Genomic DNA, 27,275 nt, shown 5'->3' on the forward strand with positions numbered 1-27,275 from the left:
ATCATGCGCACTGAGCCGAAGTCCAGCGTGAGAGGTGAGTGAGATCATCCTGTGATGCTGCACATTCATTAGCATGTTAACACTAACATGCTAAGGGAGGGCAGACTAGCCAATGGAAGTAACGCCCTTGCGACTAGTCCCCGCGCTCATTAGCATATCATAAAGGATATTTAGAAATACTTTTTCTAAAGATCTCTTTATCTATGCTAGTGTATACAGGGACAGTTAGGCAGGGATTAGCAATATGTACTCAGAACTGCTTGTGGTCCCTGGTGCATATTGGACCTGAAAGGTTCCCTTTAAGTTTTTGGAAAAAAAGGGCAGAACACTTGAGTGTATTATAACCATAAATCAGTCTTGTGGGGGCATCCATGTTATTGCAGACGGATCCGCCCTGAGCCATAGCTAGAAAAGACTAGCACAGGCTTAAAGGGTATTTATCATTTCATAATAGGTGCTTTATAGTGCTGCCGATCGGTGGGCATCCGGGTCAATGATATAGGCAGCTCCTCTATGAGCGGTGTAGGTGTACGCCATAAATGGCACAGTTTGGACACTGCTCCATTTCTCTGTACTTTACAGTGGTGTTCACCCCATTGGTGGGGTGCGGGGGATCCCCCCTGATCGGAAGCACTATAAAGCCCCCCCATACCATATACAAAGGTATAAAATCCACAGCATTGACTGCTGTGGTGCGCAGCTCCGTCACTTCTCCTCCACCCTCAGCATTGTCCGGTAGTTATCAAAGCTTTTGCAACCGGTTGGAGATTGCTGACTGACGGGATACTACGAGGTTTGGCAGTGAGACGGAGCCTGTTACAGTCTTCCTCCGCTTTGTGCTCCTCTGTAGGAAGAAGTGCCGCTCTCAGCTGGAGCGGACCATATAGAAAAGGCACTTCATATAAAAATCACTATTGCAGATTAGAGGCAGTATAAATCTGTATAAATCACACATAGAAGAAAATAGGACTAAGAAAATAGATTAACGCTCAGCAATATATATCCACCTGAGGTCACTACATGAAAACACGCACCTCGTGTTCAGTACAGGCCCTAAAGTGCTGCTACGATCAGTTCAGTACTACGGAGCTAGGGGGCGGTACTGCTCCCTGCCATCAGGGGCCAAATCGGTAAACTTACCTCATGTTCTCAAGAGGCAATGGTTGTACGCGGCAAGAGTTACAGCCTGTATAAGTCTCGAGCTGCATTCACTATTCTCCGTGCTTCAGAGCTGAAATCTCCCAGAATTTAAGTGCACAAATCTGGTGTTTTGCACCAGACTGAAAAATGGTCTTCCAATACAGGACAGACTCAGGAGGCCAGCTATTCTAGCACTAGAGTATTTATCAACTCGATTATTAAGGACTGTTGAATGCAGCTCTGGAGTATAAATCAGGTTGTAATGCAGCATAAATAATTTTATGGGTTTTTTTTTTTTTTACAAACTGACACATCCAATCTCATATCACTGGAATATACCAGATGTATATTGGAATATACCAGATGTAGATGACCATATCAGAATGGTGAAAGTCTCATAGATCATGAGCATGAAAAGGACGTCACTATGCACCTCGTACTTTAATTTTTCTGCACAGCAGCGCTCCCGGAACCTGATGTGCAGGAAACTGTAACCAGCCATATTCACCTACGTTCGACTGTGTGGTCAGGAGCGCTGCTCTGAAGGGAATGCAGCACTAAATTAGCACAGCATCCCCCCTTCCTTCTCAAGATTGTTAGGGGTTCTAGAGGTATAAAACTGCACCTACCAGGTATTTTGGGGGGGTTGCAAAGAACTGAAGACCCCTCTAACCATATGAATCCAACTCAGGAGTGTAAAAAACAAAAAAAGGTCATCCTGCCCCCTCGTATTTTTTAATTACCGTATTTTTCAGATTATAAGACGCACTTTCGCTCCTAGGCCAGTGCTGCGGGTATCCCAGTCTGTCCACGGTCCTGGCTTCAAATGATGGTGCCGAGGGTCAGCGCATGCGCAGATGAAGCTCTTGGATCAGAGCTCCTTCTGAGCACGCACCGCTCCGGGGACCATTTCTTTGAAGCCCGGACCGCGGACAGACTGGGACACTCGCCATACTAGCCTGCTACACCACACAACCACGGCAGTTTCCGCTGCCACCACTGACCTGCCGCTGGCACCACTGACAGGCCGCCGCTGCCAGCACAGCCTCTGCCTCCTGTGACCCTGCCGCTGCCACCACTGACAGGCCGCCGCTGCCAGCACAGCCTCTGCCTCCTGTGACCCCGCTCCACCACCGCTGCCGCTCCCCTGTGGTAAGACAACACCGGAGTATAAGACGGACCCCTTTTTTTTTTAAACATTTTTTATCTCTAAATTGGGGGTGCGTCTTATAATCCAGCGCATCTTATAAAACGAAAAATACGGTAAATGTCCTCTATCGGTTGTTCATATGATGTGGGGGGTTTTCGCTGCTTTTTCTTTAAAATAGTGATAAAAAATGCATCATTTTTTTGGCCACAATGGTCAAGGATCATGGCACAAACAGAAGCGGTTTTATCACAATTTTAAAAATATAAATAGGCCCCTAATATTTAGACAAAAAAAAAAAAGCTTCGTTTGAGGTTTCTGCAGAGAAAGGGTTAAATCAGCGGTACCAAAGTTCACTCCAGACCTCAGTCTATTAATGGATCGTCATCGTCCTGGAACCGCAGCCGTGCAAACTGGCGAACGGAGGGCATCTTCTTCTTCAGCAGCATTAGTATTACACAGGTTAGAGAGGCCAGGACCAGGATGCCGCCCAGGACAATCCCGATGGCTTCTGGCACTTGGATGCACCACTTGTCGGTCAGGACGCAGTTGGTGGCGGACAAGGTGCCGTTGTTGGGTTCGGCATTTAGCCCGAGGATGTGGCACATCATGGGATAGATGTCCACGCTGTTTATTGTGCTCAACTTGACGCCCTTGTGGAAGGCAGGTCCGTGAGCGGCTAGGAAAGGGTGCATGCTACGCAGGCTGTTGTTATAGCCGTGATTTCCCACTGCAAGGTAAAAAAAGAATCATCAGGACACGATCACTAGGGCACCAACTTCAGGACGCCCAACCACCCTCAGGACGCCCAACCTCCCTCAGGACGCCCAACCTGCCTCAGGACGCCCAACCTGCCTCAGGACGCCCAACCTGCCTCAGGACGCCCAACCTGCCTCAGGACGCCCAACCTCCCTCAGGACGCCCAACCTCCCTCAGGACGCCCAACCTCCCTCAGGACGCCCAACCTCCCGCAGGACGCCCAACCTCCCTCAGGACGCCCAACCTCCCTCAGGACGCCCAACCTCCCTCAGGACGCCCAACCACCCTCAGGACGCCCAACCACCCTCAGGACGCCCAACCACCCTCAGGACGCCCAACCACCCTCAGGACGCCCAACCACCCTCAGGACGCCCAACCACCCTCAGGACGCCCAACCACCCTCAGGACGCCCAACCACCCTCAGGACGCCCAACCACCCTCAGGACGCCCAACCACCCTCAAGACATGATGCTGCCGCCCCCATGTTTCACAGTTGGGAAGGTGTTTCAAAGCTTCTTCCTCCTAACATTTTCCATATCATCCATGTGGAGAAGGGGCTGGGACGCCCAACCACCCGCACGATGCCCAACCTCCCTCACGACGCCCAACCTCCCTCACAACCCCCAACCTCCCACACGACCCCCAACCTCCCACACGACCCCCAACCTCCCACACGACCCCCAACCTCCCACACGACCCCCAACCTCCCACACGACCCCCAACCTCCCACACGACATGATGCTGCCGCCCCCATGTTTCACAGTTGGAAAGGTATTCTTAGGCTTCAAAGCTTCTTTCGCCTAACATTTTCCATATCATCCATGTGGAGAAGGGGCCGGGACGATCGCCCACCCACCCACACGACCCCAAACCTCCCACACGACCCCACACCTCCCACACGACCCCAAACCTCCCACACGACCCCAAACCTCCCACACGACCCCAAACCTCCCACACGACCCCAAACCTCCCACACGACCCCCAACCTCCCACACGACCCCCAACCTCCCACACGACCCCCAACCTCCCACACGACCCCCAACCTCCCACACGACATGATGCTGCCGCCCCCATGTTTCACAGTTGGAAAGGTATTCTTAGGCTTCAAAGCTTCTTACTCCTAACATTTTCGATATCATCCATGTGGAGAAGGGTCCGGGACTCCTTGGCAGAGATTCTAGCTGTGTCAAATCTCCAAAACAAAACTATAGTTCTAACCTATATCCTCACACAAAAGCCACGTAGTATCTCCACAGTGGTGCCTGCCAAAAGTGTGATCAAGTCTTCCCCCCAGTGATCACAGCAAGATCCTCATTTGCTCCCAACAGTCCCAGCAGGAATTTCTCCCAACTATACCTCCCTTCGGTCACTCGGCTAACGTCACAGTGGTTAGCAAGCTGGAAAAAAAAAACACAGCCCACTGTGAACCTACACGACGGCATCCAGAGTTTGCACCCGACACTGAATGTATAAAGGGCAGGGACAAAAATCCAGTTGCTGGGGTATATCTTCTATCCCTGTGCCTTATTGGTCCCTGCAGATAAGCAGTCACAAAAAGATGTTTCTGAGCAGTCTATCACCTTTCCCCACCATGCACACTCATAGGAACTGAGAGTGCATGTATATAGGAGGAAAATGAAACAGAAATGACCTGATTGTGTCACAACTACGGCACCCAGTAAACTATGTGACATCACTGAAATCAGGGTCTCTACCCTCTACATTATGGTGCTCTCAGATGAGGTAGCAAAAACCTGATTCCTTTAAGGGATTAGAGGTGTGAACAATGTCTGAGACTTAAAGACAAAGGTGACGTCTTACAAGCTACGTCAGTGGACGCGTTCTGCACGATGGTCCAGCCCTCGTCAGCCACCAGGATTATGGGCTGTATACGACTGTTCTTCTTGTAGTGGTACTGATCCGGGATGTCTTCTTTCAGGTAGACCTTCATGTGTTCGCTGCAGTTTTTCAGCAGGTTGTAAACCTCATTCCGATCTAGAAAAAGAAATGAGATAAATATATTAGTTGTTTTAAGTCTCTGAATATATATATTATATACATATAACACAGATGCAGCAGAGCCCACCTTTAAGGGGCAATATGGCAGCAACCGGAGTCTGATCCACCAAGGTGTAGTTTCCTCGGCCGATACATTTATCCAGCGTAATGACTCGGTCCCTCGAGCACTGGGCCATTCCATGGTCACTGGTGATGATGACATTGACTGATTCCCAAAGCTTGGCCTCTTTAAGCTTGGCCACCAAGTATCCTATGTAACCGTCCACCGTTGTCAGTACTTTCGTCATATTTCCTTTGTCTTCGGGTCCGTAATGGTGTCCGCTTTTATCAGGTTCTTCAAAATACAAAGCTGCGAAGTTGATGGGGTCATTAGCTTTGGTGAACCACATGGTTATATTATCCACCCGTTCTGCAAAAGTCACGTTGGAATCGTAGGGTAAAAAGTCATTTATGGTGACGTTTTGGATTTGCACGTCAGACCCCGGCCACATGGCGGAGCCGCTCCTCCGTCCGGCACGCTGGTTTGTCACCCAGATAGGGGTTGCTTCGTTCCACCAGACCGGGTTGGTCTTGGAGCTAAAGCTGCCCACAGTGAAGGTCTGGTTAGTGTCCTTGTCATACATGGAGTTGGCCACAATCCCGTGGCTCTCGGCATAAAGACCGGTCACTATGGAGTAATGGTTAGGGAAGGTCTTCGTGATGAAGACGTTCTTCACCTCTCTCACCAGGATGCCGTCATCGATGAACTTCTGTAGATTGGGCAGTGAGTAGTTCCATAAATAGTCCGCTCTGAATCCATCAAAAGACACGAGGATCAACCGGGGGTAAGAAGAGTTACCAGAGGATTCCCCGGAGCACAGAGCGATGCTGTGTAGGAGGAACAGCACCAACACCAGAGGCCGCATCCTGAATGTCCTTCCGAGGAACAGTATCTGGAAAACAGCAATTCGGGTATTTTAGGCTTTGTTCACACAGTGCGGTGTTTTTTTGCATGTTTTTTTCATTGGTTTAGGCTATGTTCACACACTGCATTTTTGCAAGTTTTATTAATTAGTTTTCGGCTATCTTCACACAGAGCACTTTTTTTGCATGTTTTTTTCATTGGTTTTAGGCTATGTTCACACAGTGAGCTTTTTTGCATTTTTTTCATTAGTTTTAGGCTATGTTCACACAGAGTGAGCTTTTTTTTGCATGCTTCTTCACTGATTTTAGGCTATGTTCACACAGAGCGCTTTTTTTTGCATTTTTTTACATTGGTTTTAGGCTATGTTCACACAGAGCACTTTTTTGCAGGCTTTTTTCATTGGTTTAGGCTATGTTCACACAGTGCATTTTTGCAAGTTTTATGCTATGTTCACACAGGGTTTTTTTGCAGTGTTTTTCTGCATGATTTCTTCAATGTTTTTCTTAGGCTAGATGTGCACATTGAGTATTTGGTTGCAGAAATTTCTGATCTTTATTATTAAATTCGTTAAAAGGTCCTCAACCAATAAAACCAGACAAACAATACATATAGAGTTTGGCCCCTCCAAACAAGGAGACACGTGTAGGCCAATAATTCAGCTATTACCGCTTTAGTGATTGAAAATTATCTCACCAGATGACTAGATGCTATCAACATCAAGAAAATCAGTAGTTATTGTTAATAAGTGATATATACCTTTGAGTCCTTTGTAAACTGACCCCTTGAGTGTGATATTGTTGTTTTGAATTGATATTAAACTGCCATAGTATATGGGTGACATACTCCTTATGTGGGGCTATTGTTCTCTACAAGTGTGTCTTAGGCCAAGTTCACATTTCCGCTAAAATGTATCAGTCACAATCCGCTGCTCTTGTAAACAACGGAATCCGTTTAGCGGATTCCGTTGCTCCCATAGACTTGTATGAGCAGCGGATTGTGACTGATGATGCTGCGTTGCACCCTCCGCCCGACTGATCAGTCGTGGAACGACTGACCGCCGGGCGGGAGGAGCGCAGCATGTAACGTTTTTTGATCAGCGAGATCCGTCGGATTTCGCTGCGCATGCTCTCTGGCTCCCTGCACACGTCACCAGCTTTGGTTGGTTACCCGATATTTACCCTGGTTACGGTGCAAGGAGCCAGCGCTAAGTGGAGTAGGCTCGTAACCAAGGTAAATATCGGGTGCTTTGCTACCCGATATTTAGTCTGCTTACGTGTGCAGGGAGGCCGACACTTCCCCGCTCGGCCCCGCCCCCTCCCGCACATGTGTGTACACACTCACACACACATATACACTCACCTGTCCCCAGCCATGCAGACCGCAGAACTGCCACTGACATCCTCAGCGCCTGGCCCCGCCCCCCGCTCGGCTCCGCCCCCTCCCGCATTAAGCATGTGTATACACACACACACACTCACTCACCTGTCCTGCAGTCCCTGCGGCACTGACGTCCTCAGTGCTGCGGCCCCGCTCGCCCCCCCCCCCCCCCGAACTCCGCACACACGCACACAACGGAATCCGACAAAGAATTCTGTTCTTTGTCATCCGTTGTACAGCGTTGAACAGCGTATCAGTCACATGCGTCAAGCGACGCATGTGACTGATACAAAACAACGGAAATGTGAACTTAGCCTTAGTGGTTGTGGTGATATGGCTATTATCTGTGGGTATGCAGTATGCAGTCACCTAATAACTTGTGAAACTATTGGTTAAACCCACTCTCTTGAGGGGTAATAGTGTTCCAAACACAGGTTATATTCTATAAGTTTGTAATTTGGCACAAACAATACTTTCTGCAGGCTATTTAATAGTCACCTGAAGGAGGAGGATGATATCATGATGTTGTTTGCAGCGATAGCAAAGAAGGAACGCTGTTACGTTCTGTGCTGTGTCTGGGATATTGGATGTATCCGTCCCGGCAGTATGATATAGGGTCACGTGGTGCATGGGAGTGAGGACGGTGTCCGTCACCCTAGTAACCATGTAAACATTATGACGTGAATCACCCGGCCGCGGTCATGTGACCGGCTGGGCGGATACAATTCTGTATGCTATTGCAGCTTACCATCATGACGCCGATACCCGGCTGCGATCATGTGACCGGGTAGGCGGAAATAGCGGCAGACGCTCCTGCAGAGTGGGAGCATTTAAGGCTCTGTGCGCACTAGTGCGTTTTACCTGCGGATTTACCCGCGGATTTGCCGCGGAAATTTCTTGAGAAATGTCTGCAATCTTTGTGCAGACATTTCCCAGCAATTTCTATGAAAAAAACAAAATAGCTGTGCGCACTTGTGCGGATTTTTCTCAAGAAATTTCCTTGAGAAGAATTTCTCGAGAAACTTTCTTGAGAAAATGAACATGTCCATTATTTCCGCAGGTACCCTGCGGATTTCGGCAGTACAGCCTGCAAAAATCCGCAGGGAACCACCCGCGGGAAAATCGCGGCAATTTTACGGCTATTCCGCGGCAAATCTGCATGCGGATTTGGTGCGGATTCTTTCCGGAGGTCCGGAAATCTTTCACTCCCAGAAGTTTCTCAAGAAATTTTCTTGAGAAACTTCACATTTCTAGTGCGCACATAGCCTAAAAGTCTGGCAGTCAGCGGTGGCTCTTTTGACAAAGCAAGAAGCACGACCGCTCCTGCCACATGGTGAGTTAACTCTCTGCAGATATGCGTTATGAAGAATCCTCCAGACATGCTGGCACTCACTTCCATCGTTATATTTGTTTCAGCATGGTCAGGTGCTGGGTCCATGTTGTATGGGACCTGATTTGGATTCACCGTTTATATGACTCTGTGATGAGTCTGGGTCCACTGGTGAGTTTTTCTATATGTGATTATGTAAATTAGCTGACATACTGACGCTTATTGCTGTTTTGTATGCAATTTTGTATGTTTTTCAGCATGCCTATTGGATATAACGGGCTCTTGATTTTATGAGACCCGGAATGGATTCTTAAGCTCCCCTGAAGAGTTCTTTCAGAATGAAACGCGTCGGGAGGTATATCCTTTATTTATAAGGTTCTGCCATGAGATGGTCTGAACCAATCAGAATTTGAATCATAAATCAATTGGTGAGATTAATCCAATTATTTTCTTGGACCTTGATGTTGATAAGCATCTAGTCATCTGGTGAGATAATTTTCAATCACTATAGCGGTAATAGCTGAATTATTGGCCTACACGTGTCTCCTTGTTTGGAGGGGCCAAACTCTATATGTATTGTTTGTCTGGTTTTATTGATTGAGGACCTTTTAATGAATTTAATAATAAAGGTTAAATTTTAATTGGAGAATTCGGTACTTCAAAATTGCTAATTTCCCTTTGATATTTGATTAACAACCCATTGGCTAGAGATGCAGAAATTCCTGCATCAAATCTGCATCTCTTGGCAAAAAAAAAAGGTTGCTGCGTTTTTGATATGTTTTCCATGCATTCTGGGGAGGAAAAAAAGCTGCAAACACACTAAAGAATTGACAAGCTGCAGATTTATCTCTGCAGCAAATCCGCAAGGAAAAAAAAAAGGCAACGTGCACAAAACGTGAGGTTTCTCATCGACTTTGCTGACATAAGGATTTGCATGCAGTTTTTGACAAAACTGCAGTAAAAATGCATAATAAAAGCACGATAAAAACGTACTGTGTGCACATCGCCTGCAAATGCATCCTGATAAAAAGCTACTTTTTAGATGAAAAACGCAAAAAACGAAGATTCTTTTCTGCACCAAAATCTGCAAGGAGAAAATCCGGCACTTCTGATTGGCATCAGGATTTGTTTGCAGTTGTGACAAATCTGCACTCAAAAACGCGGCAAAAACGCAACGAGTGCACACAGTCTTACACTACCAGCAATAAAGCTCATGCACAAACGCTTGCTTTATTTTTTCCTGGCTGAAATATGCGTGTCAATTCTTTCAGCAATTTTACTGCTTTTTTTTTACCATTGAAAGCAGAGTGAAGAATTGCATCCGCGGTTTTAGCTGCTTTTTTGGTGAAAGAAACTAAAGCGGGCTTTACACGCTACGATTAGTGATGAGCGAGCATGCTTGTTACTACTCGGTACTCGCACGAGTATCACTGTACTCGGTCTACTCGGCGGGGACCGAGTAATCTCGCGATACTCGTGCTGTACTCGTGGTCTTCATCCCTGCATGTTGGCGCTCTTTTGAGAGCCAGCCCTCATGCAGGGATTGGCTGGCAGACCACTGCAATGCCACAGCCCTGTTAGTTGTGGAATTGCAGTGATTGGCCGGCCTGCACAGCGTGACCGAGCCTTTATACCGGCGGGCGCGCTGTGCTCTGCACACAGCCATCCAGACAGTCAGTGCAGGGAGAGGGTCGCTGCTTCAGGGAAAGGTTTGCGGCCCTTTATAGCTATTTCCGTAGCAGGGCTGCAAACAGTGTGACCAAAAGTCCTTCTCAGGACTATCCTAGTTGTATACAGGCAGGCAGGGTATAGCCAGGTCGGAGTACAGTAGCAGAGTCCTTCTCAGGACTATTGTTGCTGTATACAGGCAGGGTATAGCCAGGTTGGAATACAGGCTAGTGACCAAAAGAGTCCTTGTCAGGACTATTGTAGCAGTATACAGGCAGGCAGGCAGGCAGGCAGGGTATATAGCCATTCCTAGTGGTGACCGTATACCAGCCTTCATCATATCTGGGGCTGGTGTACACAGTCTAAAACAGTCCTGATAGTGTCAGACTTCTCAGCAATTGTCGCTCCTAAAAACCTGTTAGGTTCTTAGTGCGTCCGTGCTTGCATTTAAAAACCGCACGTGTGTGCCTGTCGGTGGCAGCGTACAGGTGCACTTGTGTGCGTTTTTACCAAACTATTATATAACGCACAAGTGTAGTGTATAATACACGTCAGTCAGCAGTGGCTGATAGTGTCAGACTTCTCGTCATTAATTTTTGCTCCTAAAACCTGTGTTAGGTTCTTAGTGCGTCCGTGCTTGCATTTAAAAACCGCACGTGTGTGCCTGTCGGTGGCAGCGTACAGGTGCACGATTTGCACAAACTTGGATATAACGCCCAAGTCTAGTGAATACACGTCAGCACAGCATTGCAAAATCCGCAAGGGCGTTGGCAAGGAACAAGGAAGTGGACGTGATGGTGGTGCAGGCAGAGGCCGAGGTCGTGGGCAAGCTCTAATTTTGCCACAACAAAGGGCCACATCTAGTCGCTTGCACGTCCTGTCCCAAATTCTTGGGGACCGCAGCAGTACACCGCTCTTGAACCAAGACCAGTGTCAACAGGTTGTTAGTTGGATAGCGGATAATGCTTCCAGTCAGATTGGCACCACCACAAACACTCTGTCTTCCACACGGTCAAGTGTCAGTAGCCGTGATACTGCACCGCACATTTCAGAACCTGATCCTCCTTCCTACCACAAGGCTGAGTACACGTCCTCGGACATTACTGATCCCACACTTGGACACTCGGAAGAGCTGTTCACGTTTCCATTCGCACATTCTGGCCTCTCGCCAGCTCATGTTGAAGTGGGTCATGAGGAGATCGTATGTACAGATGGCCAAATATTTGAGCAGCCACGTTCTCACGAAGTTGGCAACGTGTCTCAACAAGGGGTGGACGATGATGAGACACAATTGTCAGGAAGTCAGGAGGAGGAGCAGGGTGCGGAAGAGGAAGACGACATGGTGGATGATCCAGTAACTGACCCAACCTGGCAGGAGGATATGCAGAGCGAGGACAGCAGTGCACAGGGGGAGGGAGGCGTAGCATCCCAACATGCAGTAAGAAGTGGCTCCAGGCAGAAGTCAGGCAACCGTTCCCCGGAACAACAACACGACACAAGGTGCCTGTACAAATGTTAGGTCTTCCCGAGTCTGGCAGTTTTTTAAGTTGGATCCAGATGATTCTAAAAAGGCCATTTGCAACACCTGCCGTGCCAGCATCAGCAGGGGTACCAAAACTAGCAGCCTGACCACCACCAGCATGATCAGGCACATGTCAGCCAAGCACCCGACTTTGTGGGAAGTACAACAGAGTTGAGGAGCAGTGCTTGCTAATGTCACTGCTACGTCTTCGCTGGTTGTGCATGCGAGCCAATCCCCTGTCCATGCTGCCTGCGAACAAGCCTCCTCCGGTCCTGCACCTGCAGTTGCCTACGCAGAAATAACACCATCATCAAGCACATCCTTGTCCCAGGCAGCGCAGCGTTCAGTTATCCATTCAGCAAACCTTTGAACGCAGGCGCAAATACACTGCCAACGCCCCACATGCCACAGTTCTAAATGCTAACATTTCGCGACTGCTTGCGCTGGAAATGTTGCCTTTTAGGCTGGTGGAGACAGAAGCATTCCGCGACCTGATGGTGGCAGCTGTCCCACGTTACTCGGTCCCCAGCCGCCACTATTTCTCCCGGTGTGCCGTCCCCGCGTTGCATAACCACGTGTCACAAAACATCACACGTGCCCTGAACAACGCTGTTTCACCCAAAGTCCACCTAACCACAGACACGTGGACAAGTGCTTGTGGGCAAGGCCGCTACATCTCGTTGACGGCACACTGGGTTAATATTGTGGAAGCTGGGACCCAGTCTGAGCGAGGGACGGAACACGTCCTTCCCACACCAAGGTTTGCAGGCCCTACCTCAGTCAGGGTTTCACCCACACTCTACAGCTCCGGAATGTCATGCTCTTCAGCCTCCTCCTCCTCCTGCGCATCCTCATCCACTGTACCCTCCACACCAGTCCCAAGCTGGAAGCACTGCAGCACTGCCTCGGCGAAGCGGCAACAGGCTGTGCTGAAGCTAATCTGCATAGGTGACAAACCCCACAATGCAGAAGAGCTGTGGACAGCTCTGAAACCAGGGCTGTGGAGTCGGTAAGCCAAACCTTCGACTCCGACTCCGACTCCTCAAATTCTCTTGCACCGACTCCGACTCCGACTCCGACATATATTGCTTAGTTAGGTGAAAAATTTATTGTAGTACATGAATATGTGTATGTGAACATCAGACATTTAATAATTTTTATGATACGATAATCAAGATATTTGGATAGAACATAAAATATATTTATTGGAATACAACTTTAGAACACAAAAAACTGTAATAAATTGTAAATATGTAATACACTATGTAATATACAGTAGATTACATATATATCTTGTGTGTGTATATACACTGTGTGTATATATATATATATATATATATATATATATATATATATATATATATATATATATATTACATATTTACAATTTATTAGTTTTTTGTGTTCTAAAGTTGTATTCCAATAAATATTTTATGTTCTATCCAAATATCTTGATTATTGTATCATAAAAACAATTAAATGTCTGATGTTCACATTGTACTACAATAAATTTTTCACTTAAATATAAGCATTATACTAAATGTTATTATTTAGTAAAATATTCAGCACATTCTGCATTGCACTCCTGTCCCCAATTTATTATATATTTTAGGAGTCGGAGTCGGTGCATTTTATACCGACTCCGACTCCACCAAAATGAGCTCCGACTCCGACTCCACGACTCCGACTCCACAGCCCTGTCTGAAACAGCAGGCAGATCACTGGCTCATACCTCTGAACCTAAAGCCAGGAAAGGTCGTGTGTGACAATGGCCGGAACCTGGTGGCGGCTTTGAGGCGAGGCCAGCTGACACATGTTCCATGCGTGGCCCATGTGCTCAACCTCGTGGTTCAGCGGTTTCTAAAGTCATACCCAGAGCTGTCTGATCTGCTGGTAAAAGTTCGCCGCCTGTCTGCACATTTTCGAAAGTCACCTACTGCTTCAGCCGGCCTTGCCGGCTTTCAGCGCAGTTTGCATCTTCCAGCTCACAGACTGGTGTGTGATGTCCCCACGCGTTGGAATTCAACTCTGCACATGTTGGTCAGGATATGTGAGCAGAAGAGGGCAGTTGTTGAGTACCTGCATCACCTAAACCGTCGGGAAATGGGTCAAACTCCACACATAACACCTGAGGAGTGGAGATGGATGTCCGACCTATGTACCATCCTCCAAAACTTTGAGGACTCCACCAAGATGGTGAGTGGTGATGACGCCATTATTAGCGTCACCATACCGCTACTCTGCCTTCTAAAACGGTCTCTGCTCAAAACCAAACATGATGCATTGCAGGCGGAGCGCGATGAGTTGCAGCAAGAAACTAGTGGGTGTGGGTGATAACACACAGCCCAGCCTCGTCTCATCACAACGTGCAGTGGAGGACTATGACGAGGAGGAGGATGAAGACATGGAGCAAATCTCCGGCCAAATTGGGGATATCGCATGCACACCAGTCATATCCTCGGTTCAGCGTGGCTGGCCAGAGGACAGGGTAGATGAGGAGGAGGAGGAGGAGGAGGACAGCATGTTCAGTCAACGTGTTGGTCAGGCTACTGAAGTCCTGGCTGTTAAGAGTCTGGCGCACATGGCTGACTTTATGGTAAGCTGCCTGTCTCGTGACCCTCGCGTTAAGAACATCTTGGCCGACAATCATTACTGGTTGGTAACACTGTTAGACCCACGCTACAAGGAGAACTTTATGTCTCTTATTCCCGAGGCGGAGAGGTCAACCAAAATGCAGCAGTTCCGGAAGGCCATAGTCACGGAAGTAGGCAAAGCATTCCCCTCACAAAACGCTAGCGACATAGGTCAGGAATCAGTGGACAACCAAGGCGTACAGCCGAGAGAGGCACAAGTCCAATCCGCCAGAGGTAGGGGAACAGTCTTTAAGATTTGGGACAGTTTTCTCAGCCCCTCACGTACCACAGCCCCTGAGGTGCGGGGTAGTGCCACAAGAAATCCTAAGTTTGCCCAGATGCTCAAGGAGTACCTTGCAGATCGAACAACTGTACTCCGACATTCCTCTGTGCCTTACAATTATTGGGTATCCAAGGTGGACACGTGGCATGAATTGGCTCTCTACGCCTTGGAAGTCCTGGCCTGCCCTGCCGCTAGCGTTTTGTCAGAGCGTGTTTTTAGTGCCGCAGGTGGAATCATTACAGATAAACGCACCCGCCTGTCAACTGAAAATGCTGACAGGCTGACTCTGATCAAGATGAACAAGGGTTGGATTGGGCCAGACTTCACCACACCACCAGCAAATAAGAGCGGAATTTAAAGTTTGTAACGGGAATTTGCCATGTACCTCCAGTCACCCATGGGTACACACTTCTGGACTTTGGATAATCGCTGGACTGCTCCTCCTTCTCCTCATGCGCCACCATGATGACCGTTACAAGAGTTAGGCCTTTGTTTCAGGTATACCCCCAGTGGTAAATTTTTTCGCCCATTCTTTGCAGAATGGACATTACAACAACAGGAGACCCGCTCCTTTGCAATGGGAACAATGTTTTGAGGCCCTCATGCACGTCTCTATGCAGGGACAACGTGGAGCCTCCCAATTTTTGGCTGCCCTGCCAAAGGGCTATACTACAAAAGACCCACTTCCTGACAATGGGCACTTCAGGTTTACAGGCCCTCATGCACGTCTCTATCCAGGGACAACGTGGAGCCTCCCAATTTTTGGCTGCCCTGCCAAAGGGCTATACTACAAAAGACCCACTTCCTTCCAATGGGCACTTCAGGTTTACAGGCCCTCATGCACGTCTCTATCCAGGGACAACGTGGAGCCTCCCAATTTTTGGCTGCCCTGCCTAAGGGCTATACTATAATACACCCACTTCCTGACAATGGACACTTAATGTTTTGAGGCCCTCATGCACGTCTCTATCCAGGGACAACGTGGAGCCTCCCAATTTTTGGCTGCCCTGCCTAAGGGCTATACTACAATAGACCCACTTCCTTCCAATGGGCACTTCAGGTTTACAGGCCATCATGCACGTCTGTATGCAGGGGCATTGGTGAACCTCACAATTTTGGACTGCCCTGGCAAAGGAAAATACTACAAAGACTCAGTTCCTCAAAATGGGCACATTAGACTCAGAGGCCTTTATGTACGTCTCTTCTCAGGGACATCGGAGTGCCACACAATGTTTTACGTAAAATCTTTCATGTATTGATCTCAAAAAGTAACATACATTAGCTCTATCTCACTATTGGGTATGTGCCTTTAACATTTCCGCCATGAAAAATCATTTTGGTGTCATTTTGGAAGGTTTTCTGGTGAGTCCGTAAAAATGGCGTAAAACGCGGACAAAATTGTTCACAGCTGTGACTTTTGAGTGATAAATGCTTCAAGGGGTCTTCCCCATGCTGTTGCCATGTCATTTGAGCACTCTTCGGAGAGTTTTGTGCCATTTTTAGGGTTTCTACATGCTGCCGGTGGTCATTTCACAAAAATACTCGGGTCTCCCATAGGATAACATTGGGCTCGGTGCTCGGGCCGAGTACACGAGTATCTTGGGAGGCTCGGCCCGAGCTTCGAGCACCCGAGCTTTTTAGTACTCGCTCATCACTAGCTACGATATATCTAACGAGATGTCGTCGGGGTCATGTCATAAGTGACGCACATCCGGCATCGTTCGTGATATCGTAGCGTTTGACAGCTATGAACGAGCAGAAATACTCACCTTCTCGTTCATCGCTGACACGTCGCTCATTTTCTAAAAATCGAACGTCCGGTTGTTCATTGTTCCCGAGGCAGCACTCGTCGCTCCGTGTGACACGCCGGGAACGATGAACTGCAGCTTACCTGCGGCCGCCGGCAATGCTGAAGGAAGGAGGTGGGCGGGATGTTTACGTCCCGCTCATCTCCGCCCCTCCGCTTCTATTGGGCGGCCGCTGTGTGACGTCGCTGTGACGCCGAATGTCCCTCCCCCTTCAGGAAGTGGATGTTCGCCGCCCACATCGAGGTCGTTCGGGAGGTAAGTACGTGTGACGGGAGTTACAGCATTGTGTGACACAGGCAACAAATTGCCCGTGCCGCACAAACGATGGGGGCGGGTGCGATCGCAAATGTGACTGCACGACAAATTGGAACGTGTAAAGCAGCCTTTACTTTATTTAGGCACTGGCTGTAGTACCCGGTGTTGCCCAGGATAGTAACTGTCTCTCTTGTCTCTCTTTGAGTTCTGTCTGTCTCTTTGTATCCGTCTCGCTCCCAGTCTCGCTCCCCGTCTCGCTCCCCGTCTCGCTCCCCGTCTCGCTCCCCGTCTCGCTCCCCGTCTCGCTCCCCGTCTCGCTCCCCGTCTCGTTCCCCGTCTCGTTCCCCGTCTCGTTCCCCGTCTCGTTCCCCGTCTCGTTCCCCGTCTCGTTCCCCGTCTCGTTCCCCGTCTCGTTCCCCGTCTCGTTCCCCGTCTCGTTCCCCGTCTCGTTCCCCGTCTCGTTCCCCGTCTCGTTCCCCGTCTCGTTCCCCGTCTCGTTCCCCGTCTCGTTCCCCGTCTCGTTCCCCGTCTCGTTCCCCGTCTCGTTCCCCGTCTCGTTCCCCGTCTCGTTCCCCGTCTCGTTCCCCGTCTCGTTCCCCGTCTCGTTCCCCGTCTCGTTCCCCGTCTCGTTCCCCGTCTCGTTCCCCGTCTCGTTCCCCGTCTCGTTCCCCGTCTCGTTCCCCGTCTCGTTCCCCGTCTCGTTCCCCGTCTCGTTCCCCATCTGTCTCTTTCCTGTGTATTTTCCGGTCTGTCTCTGTCTCTCTCTCAGTCTCCCCACCGACATCTTATTACCTCACACATAAACTTATTGTACTAACAATTTCCTTTGTTCCTCTAGAAACCAAATCACAGCTCCTATTAATAACCTAATAGCTCGCAGCTCCATTGACTTTAATGGAGGCAGGATTTTTGGAGAGTAACTGTAAAGCGCGGGGTTAAATTTTCCCATCCAAACATAGTCTATGACGGTCCCTGAGTCACATGAAGTGTCTGTGCAAAATTTTGTGATTGTAAATGCGGCGGTGTGGATTCCTTTAGCGGACATACATACACTCAGCTTTATATATGAGATGTACGCAAAACCCAAAAACGCTGCAAAAAACCACAACTTTGTTACTTCCAAGACATCAGGTTCTGCTGACAAAAAAAGCAGTAAAAAAGCAGTGTGTAAACATGGCCTTACAGATACAGGACTTGGAATCTATTCTGGATGAGCGGCATATTCCCTCTATATATCCAGCTCAGACCTCTTATATACTCCGTCCAGACGCCTGCTTTCATCTCATCTATATACTCATTCTGGACTCTCAGCTCACGGCCGCTCATTACATTATTCCTCCATGATGCCCACGCTCATTATGCCTCTCCATGACATGGACACTACAGATGCCCTCCGCACATTATACACAGATGCCCAGTAGGCACCCAACCAGGACTCCTATGCATCCCCGGCTGGTCACAGTCTGTCAGGGCATGCTGGGACCTGTAGTTTGTCCTCACCTGGGGAGACATTGCTTATAAACTATTGTGCAGAATGAGAAAATAGAAAAAGAAAGGGTTAAAAACCTCTTTTACCGCCCCACCATATAATCACTGATAACAAGTATCAGCCTCCTGGAATAGATTACCATCTGGTTATGTCAGGTCTAAAGAGCTCTGCAAAACCAGCCAATCAGAGAAGAGCGAGAACCAGAAATTCCAGTTTACGAAGTGACAGAACCAGTATAATACATATCACTTATAGAGATTAGGAAACGAGACCAGAAAAATTACCTCTTAAATCACTTACAAGTGCATGCCAATAAATCAGAATATCATCAAAAAGTTAATTTATATCAGTAATTCAATACTAAAAGGGAAACATATATATTATATTATATAGAGTCATTACACACAGAGGAATCTATTCCTATATATTATATAGAGTCATTACACACAGAGGGATCTATTCCTATATATTATATAGAGTCATTACACACAGAGGGATCTATTCCTATATATTATATAGAGTCATTACACACAGAGGAATCTATTCCTATATATTATATAGAGTCATTACACACAGAGGAATCTATTCCTATATATTATATAGAGTCATTACACACAGAGGAATCTATTCCTATATATTATATAGTCATTACACACAGAGGAATCTATTCCTATATATTATATAGAATCATTACACACAGAAGAATCTATTCCTATGTATTATATAGTCATTACACACAGAGGGATCTACTCCTATATATTATATGGAGTCAATACACACAGAGGGATCTATTCCTATATATTATATAGAGTCATTACACACAGAGGGATCTATTCCTATATATTTATATAGAGTCATTACACACAGAAGAATCGATACCTATATATTATACAGAGTCATTACACACAGAGGGATCTATTCCTATATATTATATGGAGTCATTACACACAGAGGGATCTATTCCTATATATTATATAGTCATTACACACAGAGGGATCTATTCCTATATATTATATGGAGTCATTACACACAGAGGGATCTATTCCTATATATTATATGGAGTCATTACACACAGAGGGATCTATTCCTATATATTATATGGAGTCATTACACACAGAGGGATCTATTCCTATATATTATATAGAGTCATTACACACAGAAGAATCTATTTCTATATATTATATAGAGTCATTACACACAGAGGGATCTATTCCTATATATTAAATGGAGTCATTACACACAGAGGGATCTATTCCTATATATTATATATCGTCATTACACACAGGAGGGATCTATTCCTATATATTATATAGCATCATTACACACAGAGGGATCTATTCCTATATATTATATAGTCATTACACACAGAGGGATCTATTCCTATATATTATATGGAGTCATTACACACAGAGGGATCTATTCCTATATATTATAGAGTCATTACACACAGAGAGATCTATTTCATGTGTTTATTTCGGTTAATGTTGATTATGGCTTATAGCCATTAAAAACTGAAAAGTCATTATCTCAGAAAATTAGAATAATGACCACAAAACACCCGCAAAAGTTTCCTAAGTGTTTAAAATAGTTCTTTGGTCTGGTTCAGTAGGCTACACAATCATGGGGAAGACTGCTGACTTGACATGTCTGGAAGGCAGTCATTGACACACTCCACAAGGAGGGTAAGCCACAAAAGGTCATTGCTAAAGAAGCTGGCTGTTCACAGAGTGCTGTATCCAAGCATATTAATGAAAAGTTTAGTGGAAGGAAAAAGTGTGGTAGAAAAAGGTGGACAAGCAACCGGGATAACTGCAACCTTGATAGGATTGTTAAGAAAAGACCATTCAAAAATTAGGGGATATTCACAAGGAGCGGACACTGCTGGAGTCAGTGCTTCAAGAGTCACCACACACAGACGTATCCAGGACATGGGCTACAAGTGTCACATTCCTTGTGTCACCACTCATGACCAATAGACAACGCCAGAAGCGTCTTACCTGAGCCAAGGAGAAGAACTGGACTGTTCTCAGTGGTCAAAGGTGTTGTTTTCCGATGAAAGTAAGTTTTGCATTTCATTTGGAAATCGCGGTCCCAGAGTCTGGAGGAAGAGTGGAGAGGCCACAATCCAAGCTGCTGAGGTCTAGTGTGAAGTGTCCACAATCAGTGATGGTTTGGGGGCCATGTCATCTGCTGGTGTAGGTCCACTGTGTTTTATCAAGACCAAAGTCAGCGCAGCCGTCTATCAGGAGATTCTACAGCACTTCATGCTTCCCTCTGCCGACAAGCTTTTTGGAGATGGAAATTTCATTTTCCAGTAGGACTTGTCACTTGTCCACACTGCCAAAAGTACCAATACCTGGTTTACTAACCACAGTATCACTGGGCTTGATTGGCCAGCAAACTCACCTGACCTAAACCCCATAGAGTATCTATGAGAGACACCAGAGCCAATAATGCAGACAACCTGAAGGCGGCTATCAAAGCAACCTGGGCTTCCATAACACCTCAGCAGTGCCACAGGCTGATCGCCTCCATGCCACGCTGCATTGATGCAGGAATTCATGCAAAAGGAGCCCGACCAAGTTTTGAGCCATTTACTGTACAGACTTTTCAGGAGGCGGCAACATTTCTGAGTGTAAAATCACTTTTTCAGTTGGTCTTATATAATATTCTAATTTTCTGAGATAATGACTTTTGGGTTTTCATTGGCTGTAAGCCATAATCATCAACATTAACAGAAATAAACACGTGAAATACCGTATTTTTTCGCTTTATAAGATGCACTTTTGTTCCCCCAAATTTTGGGGGAAAGTAGGGGGTGCGTCTTATAATCCGAATATACAGGGGTGTGGGGGTGTGTACATATATAGATATATATTTATCTCTATATATACACACACACTACAGAGTCCAGGGGAGGTGGAGGCAGCTCTGGAGCTCTGCTGGGGGCTGGTGATAGCTGCGTGCGGCAGCGTTTGATCGCCTGCTCCCGCTCATATAATATGCCCAGCCGCTGTACATCACCATGGTGCTGAAACCGCAAAGCGGCGATGGGCTGGGGCAGCGGAGTATATTATATCTGCCTGCACCCTCCTTTGATCGCACATGCCCCCCCTGTGTTAGATATGGCCCCCATACTGCTGCCCATAGTAAAATAAAACACTCTTTACTTACCCCCTCCAGCGTGTCTCCCCGGTCTCCCTCCTGCCACTGTGATCATGCACGCAGAGTTGATATCACTCTGCCGTGCCGATCACATGACCGGCCGAGAACCAGGAAAGGCAGGAGGCCAGAGCTCAACCCCAAAGGAGGGAGTCGGGGAGAAGGTAAGGAGTTTATTTTACTAAAAGCAGCAGCATGGGGGCGATATCTAACACAGGGTGCTGTGTGCCAGCCACAGGGGGCCGTGGGCCAGCCATAGACAATGTGTTCCAGCCATAGGGGACATGTGGCATCACTGGGGGGACGTGTGCCAGCACAAGGGGGCTATATTCAATATAAGATGGCCATAACCAGATTAAGGGGGCTAATTTTAGTATGGGGGGGCTATGAGGGACATATACCCTATATGATTTGTTAGATGGACACTGGCATTATAAGACGGACCCCATTTATTAAAAAATTCTCTATTCCTTCACCAAATTTGGGGGTGCGTCTTTTAAAGCGGAAAAATACGGTAGATCCCTCTGTGTGTAATGAGTCTATAATATATAGGAATAGATCCCTCTGTGTGTAATGACTCTATATAATATATAGGAATAGATCCCTCAGTGTGTAATGACTATATAATGTATAGGCATAGATACATCTGTGTGTAATGACTCTATATAATATATAGGAATAGATACATTGTGTATAATGACTCTATAATATATAGGAATAGATACATTGTGTATAATGACTCTATAATATATCAGTTTCCCTTTTTGTAGTGAATTACTGAAATAAATTTTTTTTGATGATATTCTAATTGATTGAGATGCACTTGTATCTGACATCACCTATTGTGAATAGTGGCTGATGTGGTAGCAACTGTATATAGAAGTGTTATCAGTCATAGTACAGGGGTAGGATGTGAGCTGTGACATCACCTATTGTGAACGGTGCATCCTGTGTTATCTACTGTATATAGAGGTTATCAGTCATTGCACAGGGGAAGGAGAAGGTGAGCTGTGACATCACCTATTGTGAATGGTGCATCATGTGTTATCTACTGTATATAGAGGTGTTATCAGTCATGGTACAGGAGGGGGAGAAGGTGAGTTGTGACATCACCTATTGTGCATGGTAGATCCTGTGTTATCTACTTTATGCAGAGGTGTTATCAGTCATTGTACTCCTGTCTGTAATGCTAATAATGTGAATTTTGAAAACTTTTCCACATAGCAAAAACTATAAATCTAGAGTACAATCTAGTGGCCACGGTCAGCTGCAATGCACATCTGGACTCTGCACAGCATACTGTATCTTGCTGCACGTTGTGCAATATGGTAGGTGACACGTTTGCACTAGCATCTGTGATACGTCGTCGTAGGTCCTGCAATGTTGGTGGAGGGGTCGCATACACCTGCTGTTTGATGTGACCTCACAGAAAGAAGCCCAATGGGGTCAGGTCAGGTGAGCGGAGGCCACTCCACACAGCCACCATACCCAATGACTTGTAGGAAGGTCTCCATGAGGTATCGCTTCACGTCCACAGCCTTCTGAGTTTTACATGTTCTAATCATAGCATTTCTGTATGCAAGGTGTCGATTCGTATTGAATTGATGATGCCCTACAACTTTTCACTTTTTTTTCTCTATCTCGTTCCATTTTCGAAATAAAAATGCTAACTCCGTTGTTTTCCACCAGGTGGCGCTATAGGTGGTTTCATTGCGTAGTGTATGGCTACTTTACTATACCTAGACACCACTTCTATGCCTTTAGCTGCCGCCGTTCTCAAGTTAATGGCGGTGAACAGAATATGGGTGGACACACTGTATATGTAGTATATGTGCCTGACATGCTGCAGTCAGGAGGGGGAAGCACAGCTAACACACAGATGCCTTTGTGGTGCGCCATGGACCAATCAAGCACAAATATGTATGGAAAACCAATAAGATGATTGCTGTGCATCTGTGTAATCTATATGTACTTACTGACCCGGATCACCCAGTATAATGTATCAGTGAGGAAAACTTTTCAATGCTATAAAGGAGCTACAGAATGTATAATATGTACACCACACCCAAAAACCACTCTGAAAGCGTCACATCATCCATCACCAACAGCTCCAATGTGGTGACAACGTCTCCTACAAAGACCACCCATCCATCTCCAGGTACAAGAAGCCTGAGATACACAGCTGCCATCAGAAAGCAGTGACCCCCTCCTCTGGTGCCCACCATCACTAATCAGTGACCCCCTTCTCTGGTGTCCACCATCACAAAGCAGTGACCCCCTCCTCTGGTGCCCACCATCACTAATCAGTGACCCCCTTCTCTGGTGTCCACCATCAGAAAGCAGTGACCCCCTCCTCTGGTGCCCACCATCACAGAGCAGTGACCTCATCCTCTGGTGTCCACCATCACAGAGCAGTGACCTCATCCTCTGGTGTCCACCATCACAGAGCAGTGACCTCATCCTCTGGTGTCCACCATCACAGAGCAGTGACCTCATCCTCTGGTGTCCACCATCACAGAGCAGTGACCTCATCCTCTGGTGTCCACCATCACAGAGCAGTGACCTCATCTTCTGGTGTCCACCATCACAGAGCAGTGACCTCATCCTCTGGTGTCCACCATCAAAAAGCAGTGACACCCTCCTCTGGTGACCCCCCCCCCCCTCTAGTGCCTATCATCACAAAGCAGTGACCCCCTCCTCTGGTGCCCACCATCAAAAAGCAGTGACACCCTCCTCTGGTGACCCCCCCCTCTAGTGCCTATCATCACAAAGCAGTGAACCCCTCCTCTGGTGGCCACCATCACAAAGCAGTGACCCCCTCCTCTGGTGCCCACCATCACAAAACAGTGACCCCCCCCCTCTAGTGCCTATCATCACAAAGCAGTGACCCCCTCCTCTGGTGCCCACCATCACAAAGCAGTGACCCCCCCCCCTAGTGCCTATCATCACAAAGCAGTGACCCACTCCTCTGGTGCCCACCATCACAAAACCCCCTCCTCTGGTGGCCACCATCACAAAGCAGTGACCTCCTCCTCCGGTGCCCACCATCACAAAGCAGTGACCACACAGTGTCCGCCATATACGTATGGCCAAGTAATGTACCTGTGATAAGCCTCTGCTTCGTCTGCACCGTCCGCCTATTTCCTGGTGTTTATTTCCTGAGTCACATCATATTAAAGCGTCTGCTCAGGTTTAGAAAAGAGGAAGAGCCTTTATCACAATTCTCCGGGCGACCAGAGTATTTACATAGAGGCATGGGAACACGGAGAGCCAGATTTACATGGCACAGCAGAAGAAAAATATTCCCTATATATGATGTAGGAGTGTGGCCAAGCAGAGACCGCAGAGACCGTCACCCGAAATCCCACAATGCACTACTCTCTGATAACGTGAAGCCGGCGGAATTCAGAATATAGCTTTGGATGTGGATGGAGAAAGACACCCCTCTCCATAAATAAAGTATATTTTGTGCAGATATTAATCGTAAACCTCCATTCCTAATGCCCAGCCGATATCATCTGATTAATGGCCGGAAATTGCTTGTAATACAATTCCCCAATCTTTCGCTTCAGGCCTGTACAATCACATGGAGTCTGCTCCCCCTGGATGCCAGCACCTGCTGGAGTGTGAGGAGGCTGATCAGGGGCGGACCCTCCGGGGACAGGCCGGCCGCGGGCTGCGTGCGGACCCTCCGGGGACAGGCCGGCCGCGGGCTGCGTGCGGACCCTCCGGGGACAGGCCGGCCGCGGGCTGCGTGCGGACCCTCCGGGGACAGGCCGGCCGCGGACCCTCCGGGGACAGGCCGACCGCGGGCTGCGTGCGGACCCTCCGGGGACAGGCCGGCCGCGGGCTGCGTGCGGACCCTCCGGGGACAGGCCGGCCGCGGGCTGCGTGCGGACCCTCCGGGGACAGGCCGGCCGCGGGCTGCGTGCGGACCCTCCGGGGACAGGCCGGCCGCGGGCTGCGTGCGGACCCTCCGGGGACAGGCCGGCCGCGGGCTGCGTGCGGACCCTCCGGGGACAGGCCGGCCGCGGGCTGCGTGCGGACCCTCCGGGGACAGGCCGGCCGCGGGCTGCGTGCGGACCCTCCGGGGACAGGCCGGCCGCGGACTGCGTGCGAATCCTCCGGGGACAGGCCGGTCGCAGGCTGTGTGCGGACCCACCGGGGAAAGGTTGGCCACGTGCTTTTTGTGGATAGAGTAGTTATTATGGCTATCGCTTTGGGATTTTTTCACCTTTCCAATTTTTTTCATATTTTTTGGGGACAGATGAAATGACCCCCCCCCCTAAAAAACCCAAAAAACGAGAGATTCTGCTATTTTTACGTTATTTTATGTCGTTCGAGATAAATATTGTAATATTTTATCAGTTTGAAACCAAATAGCTTTTTTTTTCCTATTTATTCACATTTTGGGAAAAGGAAGGGAGGGGGGGTTCTGATGCTTTTAATTCTTCTTGCATTATTTATTTGCCGTCCCCCCCCCCTCCCTCTCCTCTTTGATTGCTTGAACAACACGACACATCATCAGGTTGTGGATGAGAGGGGCACTGGACAGGGGACGTCTTGACCCCCTCCATTTTCAGACTCTAAAAATCCATTATTGTGATTAACTGCAGAACCTAAGGGGTTAAACTGCTGTGATTAGAGCTGATGCCAATAACATCTGCACAATGCAGCGCCTGAGCCCGTCCCCCACATGTCTGCCATCAATGTGAACCATTACAGAGAGTCACCCTCCACAGGCCCCGCCGCTTGCTTGGGTTTGTTGGTGCTGGTCCTACTTTTAAAGGGGCTCTCTTTTTTACTTAAAGGGAACCTGTTTCCCTTGGTTTCTCTTTGTCTAATGGCCAGTGTGAACATGAGCTCACAAGCTCCATGTATACCATCTCATACTCCGGCTCACTTTTTTGTTTTTATGTTGTTTTTAGATTTGGTGACTATAAGCTGCGGCCACCACCACCGGGCTCTTATATACAGGATCCTAACATGCTGTATATAAGAGCCCAGGCCGCTGTGTAGAACATAAAAACACTTTATAATACTCACCTAAGGGTCGGTGCGGTGCAGACTGGTCGGATGGGTGTCTCCGTTCTCTGGTACCGGCACCTCCCCTTTCGGCCATCTTTGTTCTCCTTTCTCTGAAGCCTGGGTGCATGACACGTCCTACGTCATCCACACTAGCCGGCTTTGAGGTCACCACTGGTGGTGGCCACAGCTGATAAGTCACCAAATCTGGTGACAGGTTCCCTTTAAATATAACTCAAAACCATTTTCTGTAGCCAGTGCTGCACTAGTTAATGCTGCCTGCAAAATGAGTTGACTAAGAATCTATCAGCGAGTCCACTATGAGGTGAGTTTGTGACTATTATATCTGTCTTGGTCTTATTAGCTGATTTATAACCACATCAAAGAATTGGTGCAGGGAGCAGCGATTACTAACACTGTCAGCTCATACCCCAGCAGTTAGTGTGGGGGGAGTACAGCTGTACAAGTGGCCGCTGCAGTCACGTGACCTTTACCGGACTCCAACTGAGCAAAAGTTGTTGTTTCTTCTGCAACAGAACCGAATACATCACTGTAATGTCTCCTCCCCCCCAGTCCGGTCAGCGCCGCCGGTCCCCGTACATACACTGTGCACTCACCTCCAGTCCTCCACCGCGGAAATAAACATCGGACTCTGCGGCCGCTGACCTCACTGGGCGTGGCCTCCAGTCGGGAGGAGGAGACGCGATTCAGGTGCCTTCATCCGATTGGCTGAGCGGTTTGTGTTGTGAGCACG

At 47.9% G+C, this 27,275-nt stretch overlaps 1 protein-coding gene across 1 annotated transcript; it reads right to left on the reverse strand.

Annotated features, from left to right (window-relative positions):
• Positions 1-254: 254 nt before the first annotated feature.
• Positions 255-27,204, reverse strand: ENPP4 (ectonucleotide pyrophosphatase/phosphodiesterase 4). The gene is made up of 4 exons (XM_075338819.1): positions 27,139-27,204; positions 5,133-5,997; positions 4,868-5,041; positions 255-3,017 (listed from the first exon to the last, which is right to left on the reverse strand). Exons 2-4 carry the CDS (start codon positions 5,968-5,970, stop codon positions 2,653-2,655), a joined length of 1,377 nt encoding a protein of 458 aa, XP_075194934.1. The 5' UTR covers positions 5,971-5,997; positions 27,139-27,204; the 3' UTR covers positions 255-2,652.
• Between the last annotated feature and the right edge of the window lie 71 nt (positions 27,205-27,275).

The sequence above is a fragment of the Anomaloglossus baeobatrachus genome, chromosome 3 (genome assembly GCF_048569485.1).
Source record: "Anomaloglossus baeobatrachus isolate aAnoBae1 chromosome 3, aAnoBae1.hap1, whole genome shotgun sequence".
Taxonomy (NCBI): domain Eukaryota; kingdom Metazoa; phylum Chordata; class Amphibia; order Anura; family Aromobatidae; genus Anomaloglossus; species Anomaloglossus baeobatrachus.

Excerpts from the sequence above, each read along its gene's own strand:
- ENPP4 (XM_075338819.1), bottom strand. The coding sequence starts at position 5,970 with ATGCGGCCTCTGGTGTTGGTGCTGTTCCTCCTACACAGCATCGCTCTG. Across the intron at positions 5,042-5,132 it reads TGCCATATTGCCCCTTAAAG|ATCGGAATGAGGTTTACAAC; the intron begins GTGGGCTCTGCT and ends TTCTTTTTCTAG. Across the intron at positions 3,018-4,867 it reads CGCGTCCACTGACGTAGCTT|TGGGAAATCACGGCTATAAC; the intron begins GTAAGACGTCAC and ends TTTACCTTGCAG.